Source organism: Centruroides sculpturatus, unplaced genomic scaffold (genome assembly GCF_000671375.1).
Source record: "Centruroides sculpturatus isolate CEXI.00-Female unplaced genomic scaffold, Cexi_2.0 scaffold331, whole genome shotgun sequence".
Lineage (NCBI taxonomy): Eukaryota > Metazoa > Arthropoda > Arachnida > Scorpiones > Buthidae > Centruroides > Centruroides sculpturatus.
In genome coordinates, this window is record NW_019384523.1 from 515 (window position 1) to 18,658 (window position 18,144).

At 31.6% G+C, this 18,144-nt stretch overlaps 1 protein-coding gene across 1 annotated transcript in view; it reads right to left on the reverse strand.

The window, feature by feature from the left end:
• Positions 1–3,087: 3,087 nt before the first annotated feature.
• The window catches only part of LOC111622796 (pre-mRNA-splicing factor CWC22 homolog), a 38,795-nt gene continuing 23,738 nt past the window's right edge, over positions 3,088–18,144 (reverse strand). Inside the window, exons 4-5 of the mRNA XM_023365213.1 lie at positions 4,725–4,897; positions 3,088–3,268 (exon numbers count right to left, since the gene is read on the reverse strand). Coding sequence (XP_023220981.1) covers positions 3,112–3,268; positions 4,725–4,897 — 330 coding nt within the window. The 3' untranslated portion in view covers positions 3,088–3,111. The remainder of the gene's footprint in view (positions 3,269–4,724; positions 4,898–18,144) is intronic.

An 18,144-nucleotide genomic window follows, 5' to 3' on the forward strand; every position in this document is an offset into this window, starting at 1 on the left:
TTTAAAATCAGTTCATTAACATCTGCTCTCAAAGAGAGTGTAAATGATAATTGTGAGAGATTTGTAGAATTAAAATATTCAAAAAAATTTTAACCAATGTTAAATTATTAAGAGTATTACAGACTTTTCTCTAAAATTCATAATACAGTGGGTGATCAGTTAACGAACAAATTGGATAACAAACACTCTCGCAAAAGATTTTTATGTTCGGACAATGAACACCTCACAAAACAACCACAAGAAGTAGTGATGTAAAATAATGAATACCAATTGGTCTTCTTTTGTCTTCAGGCAACAATTCGAAACTGTTCAGAGCATGGAAGATGTTGACATCGACGTTCAACCCGGTATATACTAATCAGATAGTATTCCTCTGAACTTTGAAACTCTCCCTTGTAATTCCAGTTTTTTTATTTTTCTGACAGAAACAATTCTTTTATAGTATTTGTGAGACTGTCAGACGAGCAATCATTAAGTTTTGCGTCAGTTTTTATTTTTGAAAGATGAGTGTATAATAGCAAAGGTAGAGTGTGGACAGAAGATATCTGACGTTGCTGGGCAGTATGGCTTGAACAGGTCTACAGCAGACCACAGTTCAATCTTATCTAAGAAAGGTACTGTATAATCAAGAAGACTCAAGCAGCTAAAGAAGTAACAAAAATCACATCTGAGAAATAAAGAACACTGAAGAGTTCATAATGGAACCTGAAACAGATCTGACGACAGAAAAATGCCAAGAACTCTTGAATGAAGAACACCAAGAAACTCGGCGACATATGTTTTCTTCTGAAAAAGAGGATTAATGCTGATATCTGTTATTAAAGATCTTTTGAAGAAGTGGGAGGATGTCAGAACAATGGTCTTAGAATGGCATCCAAACTAGGTTGAGGCTTGGGGATTTCTACAATTGCAATGCTATTAATTACTTCTGAAAAATCCTGAAGTAGAGAGAAAAGCAATCGACATTGGACAGATTCTTTAACCCTTTCAAACGGAAAAAACATGACTAATAAAATTGCAAGACTGTGTATGTATGTATTTTTATTATTGCATATAAATAAACATAGTAAGGAATTATATATTTTTTATATTTGAGGGTCTTCAGAACGAATTAATTAAATTCCCATAAAAACCTATGGTAAATAGATAATCAGTTAACGAACAATTCAGATAGAGAACAAAGTCTTGAAAGGGATTATGTTTGTTAACCGATCACCCACTATACTGCATAATTAATACAGCTATGTGAAAATTTACAAATGACAATTGATATTGCAATATATTATATTTGGAACTTAGTTTGATTCCCTGGCATTTTGCAAGGCACTCCACCCCGAATTATCTCAACCACTTGCACATGAAAATTTCTACTATTTAGCACTACACATTGTTCAAAAATTTTAAGTGATTTTGAATGATGCTTTCAAAGATGTCAAATAAAGAAATCAGTTAAGTATCTCAGAATGGATAGATTTATGGAAGAAGGCAATGCAACACCTGGAAATCTTGCAAGGAGGAATGCCTCCAGAAAGGCTTTCTACAGGAAACTAACTCTTTAGGTCTTAGATTTGTGAAGAAAACTTGAAAAACTTCATGTGGCCAGCCCATTGGTGAGATGCAAACCAGCAACCAACTACCAGTGTTTTATCCACTAAGACATTGATGGGGCTAAGCACATAAGGAAACCAGTATTAAATACCATGGCACAGATCCAACTTCTGTTATTTCAAAATTTTAAATAATTTCAAAAAAATTATAATGTTTTAATGAAATTATTTAAATTGTAAATGTATGTAGTTTTTCTTATTAACTTTAGTTAAAATAATTTAACTTAAATAATGTAAAGGAGTGTTTTAGAAGTTAGAGAAAATGGTTATGGTGGGAAAATACTGTAATTCCAATAATATGAAAATTTTCTTTTACAATATTTTTTAATGTTTATCACTTGGAGTTCATACTTAACTGAAATTTTTGAGCCTTGACATAAAAATTCATTTTGAGATCATCATTACAAAGAAATTTTGTATTTTTGGATGTCAAAAAGTCTATTAATTACTGTCTGTACTAAGAATAAAAACAATAATTTATGTACTAAGAATAAAAACAATAATATGGTACTGAATTCAATTTTATTCCTATTAATCAACATATTGCATCAAGTTTATAATTGTATATGCTATCCTAGGATGATGAAAACATGTGCTTAAATTAAAGCATTCTTCTAATCTAAAATATTTATGTTAACTTAGCTTAATATTGCTTATATGTACGATTTAATTTTAATTTTCCAAACTATGTAATAATAATTATTAACTGGTTCATAAATTATGATTTTAGTTTGTGTGCAATAGTTTTTGGGGAAATTTTGGGTCCTGAAAATATTCTGCATGCCTTTTCATAAGTTGCATTGTACCACATTACTTCTTGCTGCCTGCAGATGGTCTGCCTTATTGTGATCAAAAAATATCAACAAGGCAGCCAAAGAGGCAAATTCCCCAGACTTTTCCTGGCTTTTTAACAATTTTTGTCAAATTCCCTGACTTTACATGAAATTTTCTGAATACTAATGAAAATTTCTGACTTTCCAGATGTGTAGGAACCCTGTAATAGTTCATTACAGACCTGAAATAACATATTAAAAATTAAAAAAAATCCTCTCTATAATAAAATAAGTTTACTTTCTATAAATATCATTGTATGAAATTTTAAGCAGCTTAATGTTAATTACAAATAAATTATCAAATATTCTTATATAATATATTTAAATGTCTATAAATCAAACTTTTATGAAATTTACACTTTCATCTGATTTTATAATAGAACACTTTTTCCACATACTATTATAAATGCATCTTAAATTAATAATATTTTCAAATTATGCAAAATCCTTACTGAAGATTGATTCAGTGTATAATTTTGATTATTGTTTTATAACTAACAGTATAAATTAAAACAAATTTAAAAACTGGCAAAATCTTGTAAGCTGTTAATTTTTTATTTTATTAACAAACATATATTTAGGTTATTATTTTTAATTTGTTTATAATCACATCCTATGAATCAGTATCAAAATGCATATCCTAAATCTAAGATTATAGCTACTAATGATAATTAGATATTACAAAAATAATCATCATACCTTCCTCTAACCAGATTTTCTTTGAATAATTCAGTTATAATAACTTTCAAATTTGAAACATTTACTTTGTTGATGAAACCATTTATACTTTTCTTCAAAGCTTCCCAGGCTATCTTCTGATAACTCTCACTAAAGAAAAAAAAAATAACAACTTGTATTAATACATATTTTTCTGTAATTATTTACTTATATATTTCATATGATAGTCATACAATATACTTGTGAGCACTATGTTGGCCTCTACATTTGTAGAATTATTACACAGTACATTAGATGGTATAATAAGTGTAGGAATAAAAAGGCCAATGTAGTGCTCACAAGCTAGATAAGAAGCATATTATAATATAATAGTCATACAAAATAAAATTATAGTTAAAATGTTCTATATAAAAATTATAATCTGAACTGGTAAGTATACAAATTATCAACAGGTTATAAACAAATACTAAAATAAAAATATTTTTTCTTTTCAATGTGCTAAAGTTTATGGGCACAGTTTGTAATTAGTAAAAATGTATTATCTGTAATTATAAAGTAGTAGTTTTAAACTTTTAATAATTTTGCAATTTAGTTTAAAACTTCCTATCTTGAAACTGGCCTTTTAAAAATGGAGGTAACGACTTGTTGAAAATCACATTTGATTTAAAAAACTTCTGTCTAGTTAGCTGACAAGTTACAATAAGCCACTCAGTAATCCAGAAAACATTTTGTTTGCCTACAGTTTTTCTTTTGCTGCAATATTTTATGTAGTCTTTGTAATCATATAAGAGAAATGTAAAATTTTAACAAATAGTGCAAGAGTTCTAGTAATTTAATGATGACAACTGTTCACCAGTTAATTAAGTATAAGCTACTGTACATACTTGTTCAATAAATTATTATTATTAATAAAAATTAAACACTGAAAAATTTACAATAAACTGCCAATTCTTAAATATGAAATCTGCTATATTTCATAAAATAAATATGAACAGAATTGACTGATGTACTGTACAATAATGTGAGAATGATCTTGAGAATGACTGATCGATCCAATGAATTTAAAGTATAAAGAATGTTTCTCAGAATGTTGAAAATACTAAAAAGTCAATTAATCTCTCAATCCTTCTATTCAATCCAAAATGATAATGATATATCATACATATTTTATAGAAGAAATAAATATTTTCAAATATTAAAATCTATTTTTATTTAACAATATAATGAAGTTTTTAAAGAATTATTATTTAAAATAAGCCTGAATTTTAAGATATACCTGCTTTAATTTATTATACATTATTAAAAACAATGGTAAATTTAAATATAATGGTAAATATGAGCTTTATTCCTAGCAAAATATTTAAATAAAACACGTTTTCAGTTCATGGCAATCTTTACTCAAAGCAATCAATCAGAATATATTCAGTTTGAACAAAATTTTATGATGTTAAAAATATTGATATATTCTAACTAATCATATTTAACATGTATCCATTGTATTTGAAACAGAAAATTTTATAACATTGTCTAATGTTTTTAGACTGTGGCAATACAAGTTATAAGTTATTACAGAAAATTAAATTTTTCAGTTGTTAAAAATTAGTACCTAGATTTATCACAAATTTGTCCCTGCATCATCCTCAATTTTGCAGGAGGGATATATGCTCCCCCAGCTTTAGTAAAAATATCTTCTATGGTCTTGGGCTTTTTATCTTTCTGGTTATCATCATCATCCTTAGTGTTTGTGGGACTGCGAGCACGTTTCCTATCCATTGTTCTCTGAAAAAATTTTAATATTTAATTATATTAATATTAAGCATTTTAATGAATGCAATTTAATAGTAGTAGTTTAAAATTTATAACAACAGTGAAAAATATTGACCTGTCTAAAAAAATTTTAGAAAATCTGATTTAGTTAAATACATTTTTTTGAATAATGCAAATTATTCAGAATCTGACATCTAAAACCACACTTTAAATGTGACGAATGTTTCACAACAACAAAAATTCACTCTCTTACGACCACCAAAATCAGAGCTTCTATTCTCTGTTGACAGAGAGTAGAAAGGTAGTTGATGACAAAGAATCTGTTACCTCTGTACATATTCTAATTTGCATATTTCAAAAAATATGTGATATAAATTAATGGATATATTTTTATCATATTTACAGATGATTAGTGCAAGTCCCTAATGCCCATGCATAAACTATTTTACAATAATAGAGAAGGGATGACTAGAGAAAGAAATGTGCATACACAAAGTTTTCTAAAAAGTGAGAAAATATACAAGTGCTTAGAGCCTGAGATCATATTGTGCTCCTATTGGTCACATTCATTATGCAGACTGTGCATGCATTTTTTTTTGTTTTGGCGGGAAAGTGAAAGTATAAAGGAAATGTCATTGAAAGTGAAATGTCGCCTGTGAAGTGAAATGTAAGTAGTAGCTTTTTACATCAAATTATTATAACTGTATATTTTTATAGATTTATGGCAATCTGGTATTTGGATAATTTCTTTAGATATATAAATAATTCCATATTCTAAATTTCTATATGTTATATCCATTATAGAAAGTTAAATTAAAATTGAAATCATCCACAATACGACTATTTAATCTCCGTGGACAAATAGAAAGAATATTCTTAACACATACACCCAATTAATTATTTTTTTGATAGTCAGTATCAAATATTAATGGAAAATAGATTTTAAACTTTATAATTGTAAATGTCTGCAGTTTCAACTAATAGAAATCAGCAACTTCTTAATCAATTGAGATTATATCATAATGTAACCATTGACATAATAGAGCTAAATTTTGGTTCTTTTCAAGACTTTGCTGATTTGAAAATGGAAATGGATTCAAATTCACATTTCATTTTAATATGTGGTTCAAAAACCATAAGAAATATAAAGCATCATTACTACATATGTAACCATACAGTAACTATAAGCCAAAAGTTGATAACATTGACAGAAAAAGAATGCGAGATCCGGAATTTTATTAACTAAAATTTTAATTAGTTCACTTTCGTTTATATAACGAATTGGAAGAAAAAAAACCCATCTTAGCCAGAAATGTGTAAACCTTCCTGTCCTAACTATCAACATTCTATTGTTCTCGCATAACTTGTAGTTCGACTTGCACAAAAGTTTATAGTTAGCATCCAAATTTCATCCCTTGTTTTAGGTCCCTGGAACACCTATAACCTTTAGCTCATAGAACATCCGATCAGGTGATGGAATTTCCCCACAAAAAGCTATAAAAGACAGTTCCTACCCCCTCTCGGGGGAGTCTCTTATCAAAAGCCGGACCGACAACATCGAGTCGAATCTCCGAACCCGCTGAAATTCCGATCCGCTAACATCGATATACGTTCATCGCCAGAGTCGCAAACTTTTATATTTGTGCTCATTTTGATCAAAGGCACCTTTTATTGGACATTTATGTGCCTACATGGGCTAAATCGTCAAGGAAACCTACAAAGAAGTATGAAAAAGCATGTAAACTCTCTCTTGAGCTGTTAGGCAGTTTAATGTAGAGATTTGTGTTGTAGTTTTGTTAATTTGGTTTATTTTAATAAATTCTTATTTTATTTGTCAAAAAGGTAGACTCCTCTACTCGTATACGGCCTTCACCTTATCATCGACCCCAAATACTCTCCTCTCCCTCCACTCGACCGTCATTTGAGAGTCCCAACTCTTGGGACAATTATCGTAAAATAACCATCTCGACAGTGAGCAGGTTTAACGACCTGTTGCAGAACAGGGAGGTGTGACTGACCCCGACCTCCCCTGTGGTTCACAAGAATATTGAAATTACAAGGCACAACCAAGTTGAATATGAAATGTACTGCTTATATTGCAATGGATGAGGATATTCAGACAGGCCAGGTGGCAGCAAAATTTTGCAGAAAACATTATTCACACAAGAAAACTATTGCACATATTCCAATGAATGAAACCACGAGGATTAGTATTGCAGCAAAATTAAGAGCTGGGATTACATCACGTTGAATTACACAAGGTTTAAGACAATTTTCATTTCCAGCAGAGTATTCCCTTGCACCAAAATCAGCTAGTGTTTCAAAAAAAAAAATCAACATTAAGAAACAATAAATGGAAACCACTAGAAAATACTTCTTTATATTGTTGAATACCAGAACATTGTGGTTGAAGCAAAAAGCTCAACTTTGGTTTTTGTTAAAATGTTGTAAAAACGGACTCATCCCCAAGTGCGTCGCTTTTAAATATGAGTTTCCAATAGATGTTCGAACCATATTGCCTCAAATGGAACGAAGTCTCCTAGCAAGACTAATTAAAAGTAAATGCAAAACAATATCAGAAGAAGACAAAATGTATGTATCCCACCTATTCTTCGCTAAGCAGTGAAATCCGGAAACTCTATTATAGCAAACAAAAAAGCATATGAAATCAGGAGAAACTTGAACAAGTTTTCTTGGTTACAAAAAACATCCTGCCATAAACGAAGAAGAACTACGAAGATTCCATATTACAACTTCACAAATGCAAAGGTACCGGAAACTGTTCATCAAATATCACGTAGGCTGAAACACATACCCATTCCAAGGTTGGATTATTCACAACTAATTCCTTCCACCATGGCAGCTATAAAGAACATCGGCTGTCCAGGATTGCAACATAAATTGGAACTTTGTGCAATATCCAGCAGAGCATCACAACGATATTCGAAAACAAACAAGTCGAACATACAAACTGCTCTGACGGTGAAACTATTTCTTGGAAGCAATCATCTAAATTTGTTAGTTGCTGATAAAGATAAAAGATTTGTGATATGTAAAAACTAAGATTTCTTGTCAAGAGCCAATGAATTTCTTGAACAATCCAAGTCTGTTCTAGTAAAAGAGGACCCGACACCAACAATACTAAGGAAGATACAAAAGGTTATAGCCCAGGGGTAACATCTTCTTTAGTAGGACCTCTCAATCTGCCAACAAATGTTGCTTGCCCAAGATTATTCTTTGAAGCAAAAACACAAACCTACATGGCCTCTAAGACCCCTAGTTAACAAATGCTTCCACCCAACATACTTTCTAGAGACAGCACTAGCAAAACACATTACATCTTTAGTTCCACTCTCAGATTTGGTAACTATAGCTGCTTTGGATGCTAAATCTTTCATTTTCACTAAATTAAATAACCTTCCCAGTTGTATAAAATAGATGTAATTTCCTTATATCCATCAGTACCACACTTTGAAGCCATCATGCTTGTAAATGCGCTATTACTGAGCTCTAGTTACCCAACATCACGTGTGTTACATTTTGAGAGGCCCTCTTACTCGTCACAGAAAACAATTATTTTCAATTTAATGGGAACATATACAAACAAACCCAAGGTGTGCCAATGGGTTCCCTGTCACCCATTTTAGCAGAGCTCATCATGAGGAACATAGAGTATCGCATTTTCCATGCCCTGTTAGCAATCCACTATCCAATCATGTATCTACAATATGTAGATGACATATTACTCGCATGGGATGGCTCCGCAGAGGAATTAGATGAGTTTGTTCAAATGTTAGCATCTATATATCCTACCATCAGATTCACAGTGGAAGAGGAACAATATACCAAAATCTCATTTCTAGATCTGGAAATATATAGATCTCCTGAACTACTTTTTCAGTGCACCACAAAAACAACAGAATACCAAATATTATCCCTGCAACTGCCTTCCAACCTCAAATTTTGTAAATTCTGCTATTACTTCTCTTATTCGGAGAGCGCTCCTTCTCCCGTCCACCCAGACATTAATAGACAAAGAATTGCACCTTATTAACAGGGCAGTGCAAAATGCTGGGTATTCTACTTCCAGATTTCATTATCTCCTTAACCGTGTCAAGAACATTTCCAAAATCTTTCCTCTGCAACAAAAAAGAATTCAATTTAGTACAACCTCTGATACCATTTTTGAGCCTATATCCATAAAAATAACATGTATATTCAGAAAACATGGTTTTATTTTGCCCATGGTCCCTCAACCAACATTAAGAAGTTTTGTGCAATGATAGAGACACTCACGTTGAATGAAAAATCAGGAGTTTACGAAATCCCATTAAAACATACATTATCAGGGGAAGAAATCATCTATATAAAAGCAACCACCAGAATGTTATGCTCCCGCATCCTTGAACACCAAGAAGATATTAAAAACAACAGAACAACAATGGAATTAGCTAAAAAAGTGCTAAATCAAGATTATCTACCGCTCTGGAACCATACAAAATTACTTAAATGTTGCGATAATCATAGAGAGGTATTTATATGCCTTTACATATCCACTTTAACACCGTGCAATGCACCGACATTAGAAATCCCGCAGCTGTGGATATCATTATTTAAACAATCTAAGTTATAATTTTCCATTCTCAGTTAAACCACATACAAATATGGCATCATTATTAGCGTTTTATGTATTTTGGAGTCATTACGTCATCACAGCACATTTTTACAAATATAATAATTATTGCAATTTTTAATATTTATTCTAAATTCCATCTATGTGTTTTATGCAATTTAAATAACCCGTTAAAAAGCTAAGTGTTCGAAATTTATAGTATTTGATTTTCGCCTGAGGATGACAGCTGTAAGCTGTTGAAAGTACTTGTGAGTACATGTAAATTTTTACAAATCACCGCTTTTAACGCCGCAACACCGATGTGTTGATCATTTATTACTGTCCGTTGGCATAAAGTGTAATTTTTATTATGGATCCAAAACAGATCCAAAATACAATGCCATCGCAAACACCACATAAGCATGTCAATGATAATAGAAGAATTATGAAAAACACAGAATCATATACAGTAAAACCTGTCTATGGCAACCACCCACGGTTCCTTCAAAAAGCGGTCTTTTAGACAGGGGGTCGTCCAATATAGGTAGTGCTGTAATACCGTATTTATTTTGTGCACTTTTTAGCCATTTCTACTAAGCAAAACTCGAGGTGAGTAAAAATAAGCAAATTTTTTCAATGATAGGGCTATATTGGTATTGTATTTTATTCTTATTGGATAACTCGATTTACAGGAGTCGTTGTGATTTTATAAGACATATTTAATACGAATATTTTAAAAATTAATACAATAGTCACATTTTCTCGATTATAATGCATACTTTCTTTTTTCCGACTTAATTAATTCAACTGGGTTCTTTTCGTTCACTCCTCATTTATGTGTATTATGTCATCGATATACAAGCGCATCCTATCTCTCCATCACTTTGGTTTTGGTTTTCATTAGTTTAATCTTATTTTAACTTTAAAAATACTGTATTTTTAAAGTTATTTAATATTTTCTTAAGTACAATAAGAAAAATTATTAATTAATAATAAAACGATTTTATTATTTTTTCTCATAATATGATTTCATTACATTCGCAATTGTCATTGTGGAATGGAAAAAGGAAGGTTGCCGGTAAAACTGATTTTTGCATTAATGCGTTTATTGTTTTTTGAATATTTTGCATGCGAAAATTATTTGGATATTATTTTTCTAAAAATATCATGGAAATAAGGTAGGTTGATACAGAAACTATTTATCGCACATGTACAGTACTGTATATGAGCTTCAAAATAAATAAATAAATAAAAATAAATTTTACCAAACGATGAGATCAGCTGATTAATTGTATTGTGTACAATATTTTATACCCCCCAAGGAAAATATTGTAGTCTACGGTAAAATAAATTTTGTTTTCCCACAGTTAAATTTCACCGCTAATTGCTGTTGTGATAACTTTAACACGATCTTCTAATGACAGCATTTTGCATTTCTTTCATTTTTCGGACAATTTCGAACAAACTGAAATGAATTTCCTTTGTTGCTAGACTAATTCATTAACACCCGCACCTAATTTCAACAGTGGGGAAAAGTGCCCGAGGTGGGTTCGAACGAGAATTTAGACTAATTCATTATATTAGGAGGGGGGAAACGTTGTTGAACAATAGTTTAGACCAGATATATTCGCAGAAGTGGTCACTTATTACAGTTGTTGTATGCTGTTTCGGATCAAAAAGCGATGCCCGCGGTCGCGTTACACAGGTGGTCGTTTAATACAGGTAACTTATACAAAGACTCTATGAATAAACTATTCGGTGCCAGAAATTTTTGCCCGTTTTGACAGGTGCCCGTCGAATGCAGGTGGTCGCCTAAGCAGTTTTCACTGTATCTATTTTATTTTACAAACCTCAGGGAGAAGTTTTTGAAAAATTCAACATTGAAGAGGATGACTTCATAATTCTATTGCAAACAAATTTTCAATGCCAAATGTATGAGAAATTCGAAACAGATGTCATTTCTATCAATTTGACACACAACACAATTTATTACAATAATCTCAAATTAATACAGTTATTGTTATAGATGAATGAGGTGAGGGTATCCCAATTTTATGGTGCTAAGTAGCTGAGAAAACAAAAGCATATTTAAAGTACTTTTTCCTTTGCTTAAAGCAGCTACACCTGAAGTTTTCTCTAATTATTTGATATCAGATGATACATCTTGGATCTTAACTGCATATGAAGAAGTTTTTGTTGGACACAAAACAAACTTCTTTGCTCTTGGCACATAGAATGAGCTTGGCATCATGCAGTTTTTCTATGCCTTCTCTAAAGAAGGCATAGAAAGAAAGTAAGGAGAAATTTATAATGGGTGTCGACTTTTGCTACACACTCAAAATAAAAGTGAATTTAATGCGTTAATGCCATTATTTTTACAAAATGTTCCGCAAGAGTTCTTCGATTACTTTACAAATATGTACACAAACAGAAATAGTGAATGGGCTGCTTGAAATTGAAAAAATTCATTAGTCATCCACAAACACATACGTGGATCATTCCACAGGTTATTAAAACATGGTGAAGACACAATGCAGGGAAAGCAAAATAAACAAATGGATGCACCCATTCATGTATTGATTAAATTACAAGATTACTATGGCAATGAACAGATTTGTAAATTGGAAAAGCGTAAAGTGATCAAAAGAATACGAACAATAAATTTTCAATATCGTTCAAATTTGAATTTAAGAGAAGATTATTCCTTTATCAATGAAGATGAATGTTGAAAGTTTACTAAAAAGAATTACGTAATTGTTAGAAAGACCTGTCCGAGATTAGACCGTCAACAAAATGTGGTTTATGCAAAATTTCTATACATTAATTTAGCTGTTCTTGTAGTGATTCGTTGTATATAAAAACAATTTGTAAACACATACATTATTGAAAAGAAAATTGGATACAACAGAAATAAGTATTGGCGAAAATAATGGTGAATATAACTTGGAGGGTAGTAATGACGAAATAATAGTATCATATGAATGCAGACAGTCAATAACTAAAATTGGAAGTAAGAGTTTGGAGCTGGATGATAATGCAATGCAAACTTCAAGTACCAAAACAGAAATAAAAAAAGAAATTTTCAAGCAAGTTCTGGAAGCCAGATCAGTTCATGAAAACAGGACAGAAATACATTAAAAATAAGGAAAGTAACCTCTAATGAAAAATTTCAGTATCAAATACGATTGGACCAGATGTAAGCAATGTTTGTAAGAACTGTAACACACATTAAAACCTTTTAAATTCATGAAATCATTAAAAATCATTATTTTTCCTATTAAATTCACATTAAGCACATTAGAAACATTCTTAAAAATATAAAATCATAAATACATATTTGGTACAAATTTAGATATTCTATCCATTACCTCTTCTGCACTAATTTTCTTCCATCAGAACCATGGACATTGCCCTTTTCTCAGATGATAGAAAATTTATCGTTATATTTACAGATTTCTTTGTAAAATCCAAGCATTTTTTTTTATTGGTTTCCAACACTAAATATACTAAATTAGACCCTATGCAAAGACTACAAATACCCAAAATATGCACATCAAAATGAATAGGAGAAACTCTATACTACATAATTTTTCATATATTACCAAAACACATTCAATCAGAATCAACACTTTTACACATACAGTACATACATCAGTTTATTCTAGTGCAGTTACTATACCTATGTACTGTACCTATGCCCAATCAAAACACACAAATTATAAGATTGTCTGATAAAGAAGGCTGGAAACAAATACATAGTCTACCTAATTGTTGTCTAGTATTGACACAATATACTAAAAACAACATAACATCAAATTTAATGAAAGAGGTTAGGAAAATATTCAGGAAAATTAAAACAAGACAATATACCTGTACAGGAATGCAGACACCTCAAAAAAAAAAACATGCAGATAAGTCACAAAGACTGAAATGATACAAAGCTTGTATACTAGGAAAACAACAAAATAAATTATTTATTAGCAATGAAGCACTTATATATATCAAACCAACCACACAATAATAGCACAGTGGCATGCCAAATAGAACAACTCAAACTATTGGTCTACTCTTTAGTTGAATCAGTCACACACTAAGATGTAGTAGGCTGGATCAAAGAGGAAGAATGAAACTTGTGTGAGACTCTAATCAAGCCCTGTGTTGAAGTAACATACATGACATTCAACATGCAGTATAAAAAACACACAATTAGAAGACACCTGATGAAGACAACTTTTACAATTTATAGTGAAAAAAATTACATCCTTGTGCCAGGATCTAGCCAAAATTTTACACACACAGTTAACAATCCACAAGACATACTAATATTTTTTACAGGGCATCACATATATGAAATCCAAAAACAATGACACCAAGAAACCAAAAACAGGAGGCACTATACAATACAGACCAATCATGTGTCTTCTTACATTTTACAAAATGCACTCTTCATGCATCACAAACAAAATAACCATTATATAAAACAATACAATATTCTCACAGAGCAATAAAAAGGTTATTGTAGAAACCATGGGTTGCAAATATCAGCTATTCCTAGATAAGTCATGACGCATACAACCAATACAGAAACCTATACATAGCGTGCATAGATTATGAAGGCATTTGGCAGTATCCCAGACTTGTGGTTATTGCATACATTATATCTATACAAAATACATCCAATACTCATTACATTTTTAGAAAATACAATGCAACACTACACACACATTAAAACAAACCAAATACATACATTGTGTATAAGGCAAGATGCTTTACAGAGAAAAATATTTTATATATTTCTGGAGAAATGGCTTAAAGGCTGGATTGTTTACCTTATATAAGGGTATATTTGCCTGCAAAAGAGCAGTCATTAAATCTGCATAAAATGTATTATTTGCTTTCTGAGATTCTTCTCCTCTTTGAAATGTGACCCCTATAAATGTCTGCTTGAAATTCTTCCTTTCCTATTTGCCTTCTTTATGCTTCAAGATTGACACTACTGCGTCAATCTTGTCTTGACACTACTCAGTCCACTCTGTTTTGTCTTGTCTTAAACTTGCTATTCAATAGGTTTATACAGCATTAAATATGGATTTATCAAAGACAACAAAACAACACAATATATATTTTTTTGTCTTATGTATATGCTGACATAAAACTCTACAACATTCACACAAGCCGTGCTTGTGTGAATGTGTAGTTTTCACATATCATTAATGTCCAGATTTTTGGGTGCATTTTTCGAATGGATTGGGTGCTGATTTGGGTGCTTTTTCCTCCATTTTGGGTGCTGATTTGGGTGCTTTTAAATTCAGTATTTTTAAGACAAAAACCAACAACAAGTATTATGTTAACCATTCACAGCCAAATCGATTAAATCCTTAATATAATCGTTATTACTTTTACATTTTTCACATAATTAATTTTATATATCGTTACATTAAAACTATGCTTTAATATAATGGTATATAAAAATACATTCTACAATATTTATTTAAATTTAAAGTTTAAAAGGAATTTTTAAAAAAATTATTTATATTATCAATTTTTATACTTATTGTTTTATGGAGTTAATAGATTTAGCAAGTGAGGACTCATATTTACAAACTATATAATTGTTTATTGCAATTTAGACATAAAGATGAGCATTGTAATTTACAACAGTAACCATTTCAATGTTCTTAAAAGTAAAGTTTTCTCGTTTGGAGGATAGAATGACTTTATATAGTGTCTTTATATAGGAAAAAAGATCTTTCTACGTCGACTGAAACTAAGGGGGCATGTTTCATTTTTACTTGGAATTCTAGTTCAGTGCAATCCAAAATATTTTTCAAATTGGGATTTTTTTGATAAACTAGATCTGAGTTTGTCCAGGGCAAAATCATCCAGTACATCAAGTGCCTGACTTACAACATTCCACTGATCCTATATTCCAGTTCCATGTCTTTCCAGCTCTTTGATTTTATCCACCAATAATTTGTACGAATGAATGGAGTAGAGTTCTGTGATCACTACTGGATCAGCGACCAGTTTCTTGACACTGTCAACTGCTGCAGAATTGCCAGGAGGGAGTTCGTTGATAAATGCATTAATTTTCTCAAAGTTCTTGCAGTAGAATACCACACTGTTTATCAAAGACCCCCAGTGAGTGACCACTGGACTGGGTGGTAATGGCAGTTCAGTTATGTCTTGGTACAAGTGCTCTTGACTAGGGCACTTGAGAAGAGCCATTTTCATTTTCGAAATGAAGTCATTGGCCTTGCTATATTCTACATGAATATGTTCACATACTAGGTATAGGGCATGGGCAAGATAAGTCACATGCTTTAGGTTATTGTAAATGCACTTCAAATTTGAGAATGCTGACAACATGGAAGATGCTTGATCTGTAAGGACAAGCCAAACTTTTTCATACTAGACGCCATTTGGCCACAACTTGATGCAAACATCATTGAAAGCTTGAGACACTGCAGTTGAGTTTGTATTTTCAAGTTGTTACATTTTGAACAACATTGGTTGTACATAGCATCTGGGCAGAGGTGCAACAAGAACGTTCAGCATGTACTGTTTTGTGGAATGCATTGTTTTGTCCAGTTTCTTGACACTGTCAATGGCCACAGAATCACCAGGAGGAAGTTTGTTGATAAACGCGTTAATTTTCTCACTAATGAACACTACAAGATTTTCTCTGACAATGTCCAGGATTTTAGATATTGTTTGATCATAAACTGGTTTCACGTAGTTTTTTCTAAGAGTGCTTTTGTCGGAGACAAGTTTTTTCATATATTTCTGGAGAAATGGCTTAAAGGCTGGATTGTTTACCTTATATAAGGGTATATTTGCCTGCAAAAGAGCAGTCATTAAATCTGCATAAAATGTATTATTTGCTTTCTGAGATTCTTCTCCTCTTTGAAATGTGACCCCTATAAATGTCTGCTTGAAATTCTTCCTTTCCTATTTGCCTTCTTTATGCTTCAAGATTGACACTACTGCGATTCTTTGCCTCTTTTACCGTAATTATACCCTCACTCAGCTACTTACAGGACATGACAACTTTAAGCAATACTTGCATAGATTTAACCTTGGAGACAATCCACAATGCAATTGTGGTATTCAGGAGGACCAAACACCACTTCACTTAGTTTTTTGCTGCGATAGGTACAATCACATTAGGGATAATTTAATGAGAGCTACTATTCTTGAAGGGTACAACTGACCTTGCAACCTGGACCAACTCATTCACACATGTACAATGTTCCATCATCTACTCACATTCATATCCTTAGTGGTGGTCTTGAGAGCACTCACTCAGGGGGCACGGATGGCAGTTAGCTTCCCCTTGCTTTGTTTCAACTGACTGTATACAGCTGCCTTTCAACTTTGTATTTTAATTCTTATTTTCTGTCTTCTTTTTCAGTTTAAATTTGGTTAGTCCTAGTTGTAAGTTAAATTAGGAACTCGTAGCTTGGTTTCCAGTTAGGTTATGATAGATTAGGTTAAATTAGATTAGGATTTGTTAGCTTTAGTCATCTGGTTAGGTTTGTCCTAGGTTATGGTAGGTTAGTTTGGTTAGTAAGTTAACATTTAAAAAAATAAAAAAAAATTTGTGGTCTTGCTTGTTTGTCTCTGTTGGTCTATTCGTATTGTCTAGTTTGTCATTGTGTTCGTTTGCTTTTTGTGCTGTCTGTCCAGCTGTTAAGTACTATTAATATTTGCAATCACATTCAGCTTTATTAGTATTAAGTAGATATAAGTCTTCCTACTAACAGCCACTTGGCACTAACTTCTACACTTAGCTATTTGTGGCGGTACTCAATTATTGGTGTTTGTTACACTCAGGTTTCCTTTTAGACCCTTCGGGGGACTAAAAGGAAATCTGACAGCCTTGCAGCCTAAAAACTGCATGCCAACATCAAACATAGAGGGTACTGTAGCTTTATGTACACTGTTCAGAGGGATCCTACCTTCTCTACTGTCTATCTCCTCTCCCTCCTTCTTCCCCTCCCCTTTCCCTTACCCTCTTTTCTGCTGGCTAAACACTTTGTGTACGGCCAATGTCTTTCTTGTATTCATGTATATCTATAGAAATAGGAAATATTACTATATCAGTCACAAATGCGGGAAAGATAGCTATCAATCCTTTATGTATCTGTGATTAAAAACTTATACAGTATATAAAATACATTTTAGTGCAATCAGTAATTCATAAAGTAAGTACTTCAATAGCAAATCCTCAATCAGTTTGATATTCCAAAAAGTGAACATTTTACAAATACTAACAGAAATTAGAACAGAAATAGTTTTTCCAATTTAATGAATATCTTTTGCTGCTGTACAAGGTTGTGTGTAGATGACTGAGTGATTTTAATGTATTCAGTAAAATTTTAAGTAATGATTTGTAAAATTAAATAAAATATCTGTTTTTTTTTAAATTTATTTCAGAGGGTGTACCAAAAGTTTACTATTTTGGACCTTGCGGAAAGATGCAACACTACACACACATTAAAACAAACCAAATACATACATTGTGTATAAGGCAAGATGCTTTACAGAGAAAAATATTTTATATATTTCTGGAGAAATGGCTTAAAGGCTGGATTGTTTACCTTATATAAGGGTATATTTGCCTGCAAAAGAGCAGTCATTAAAT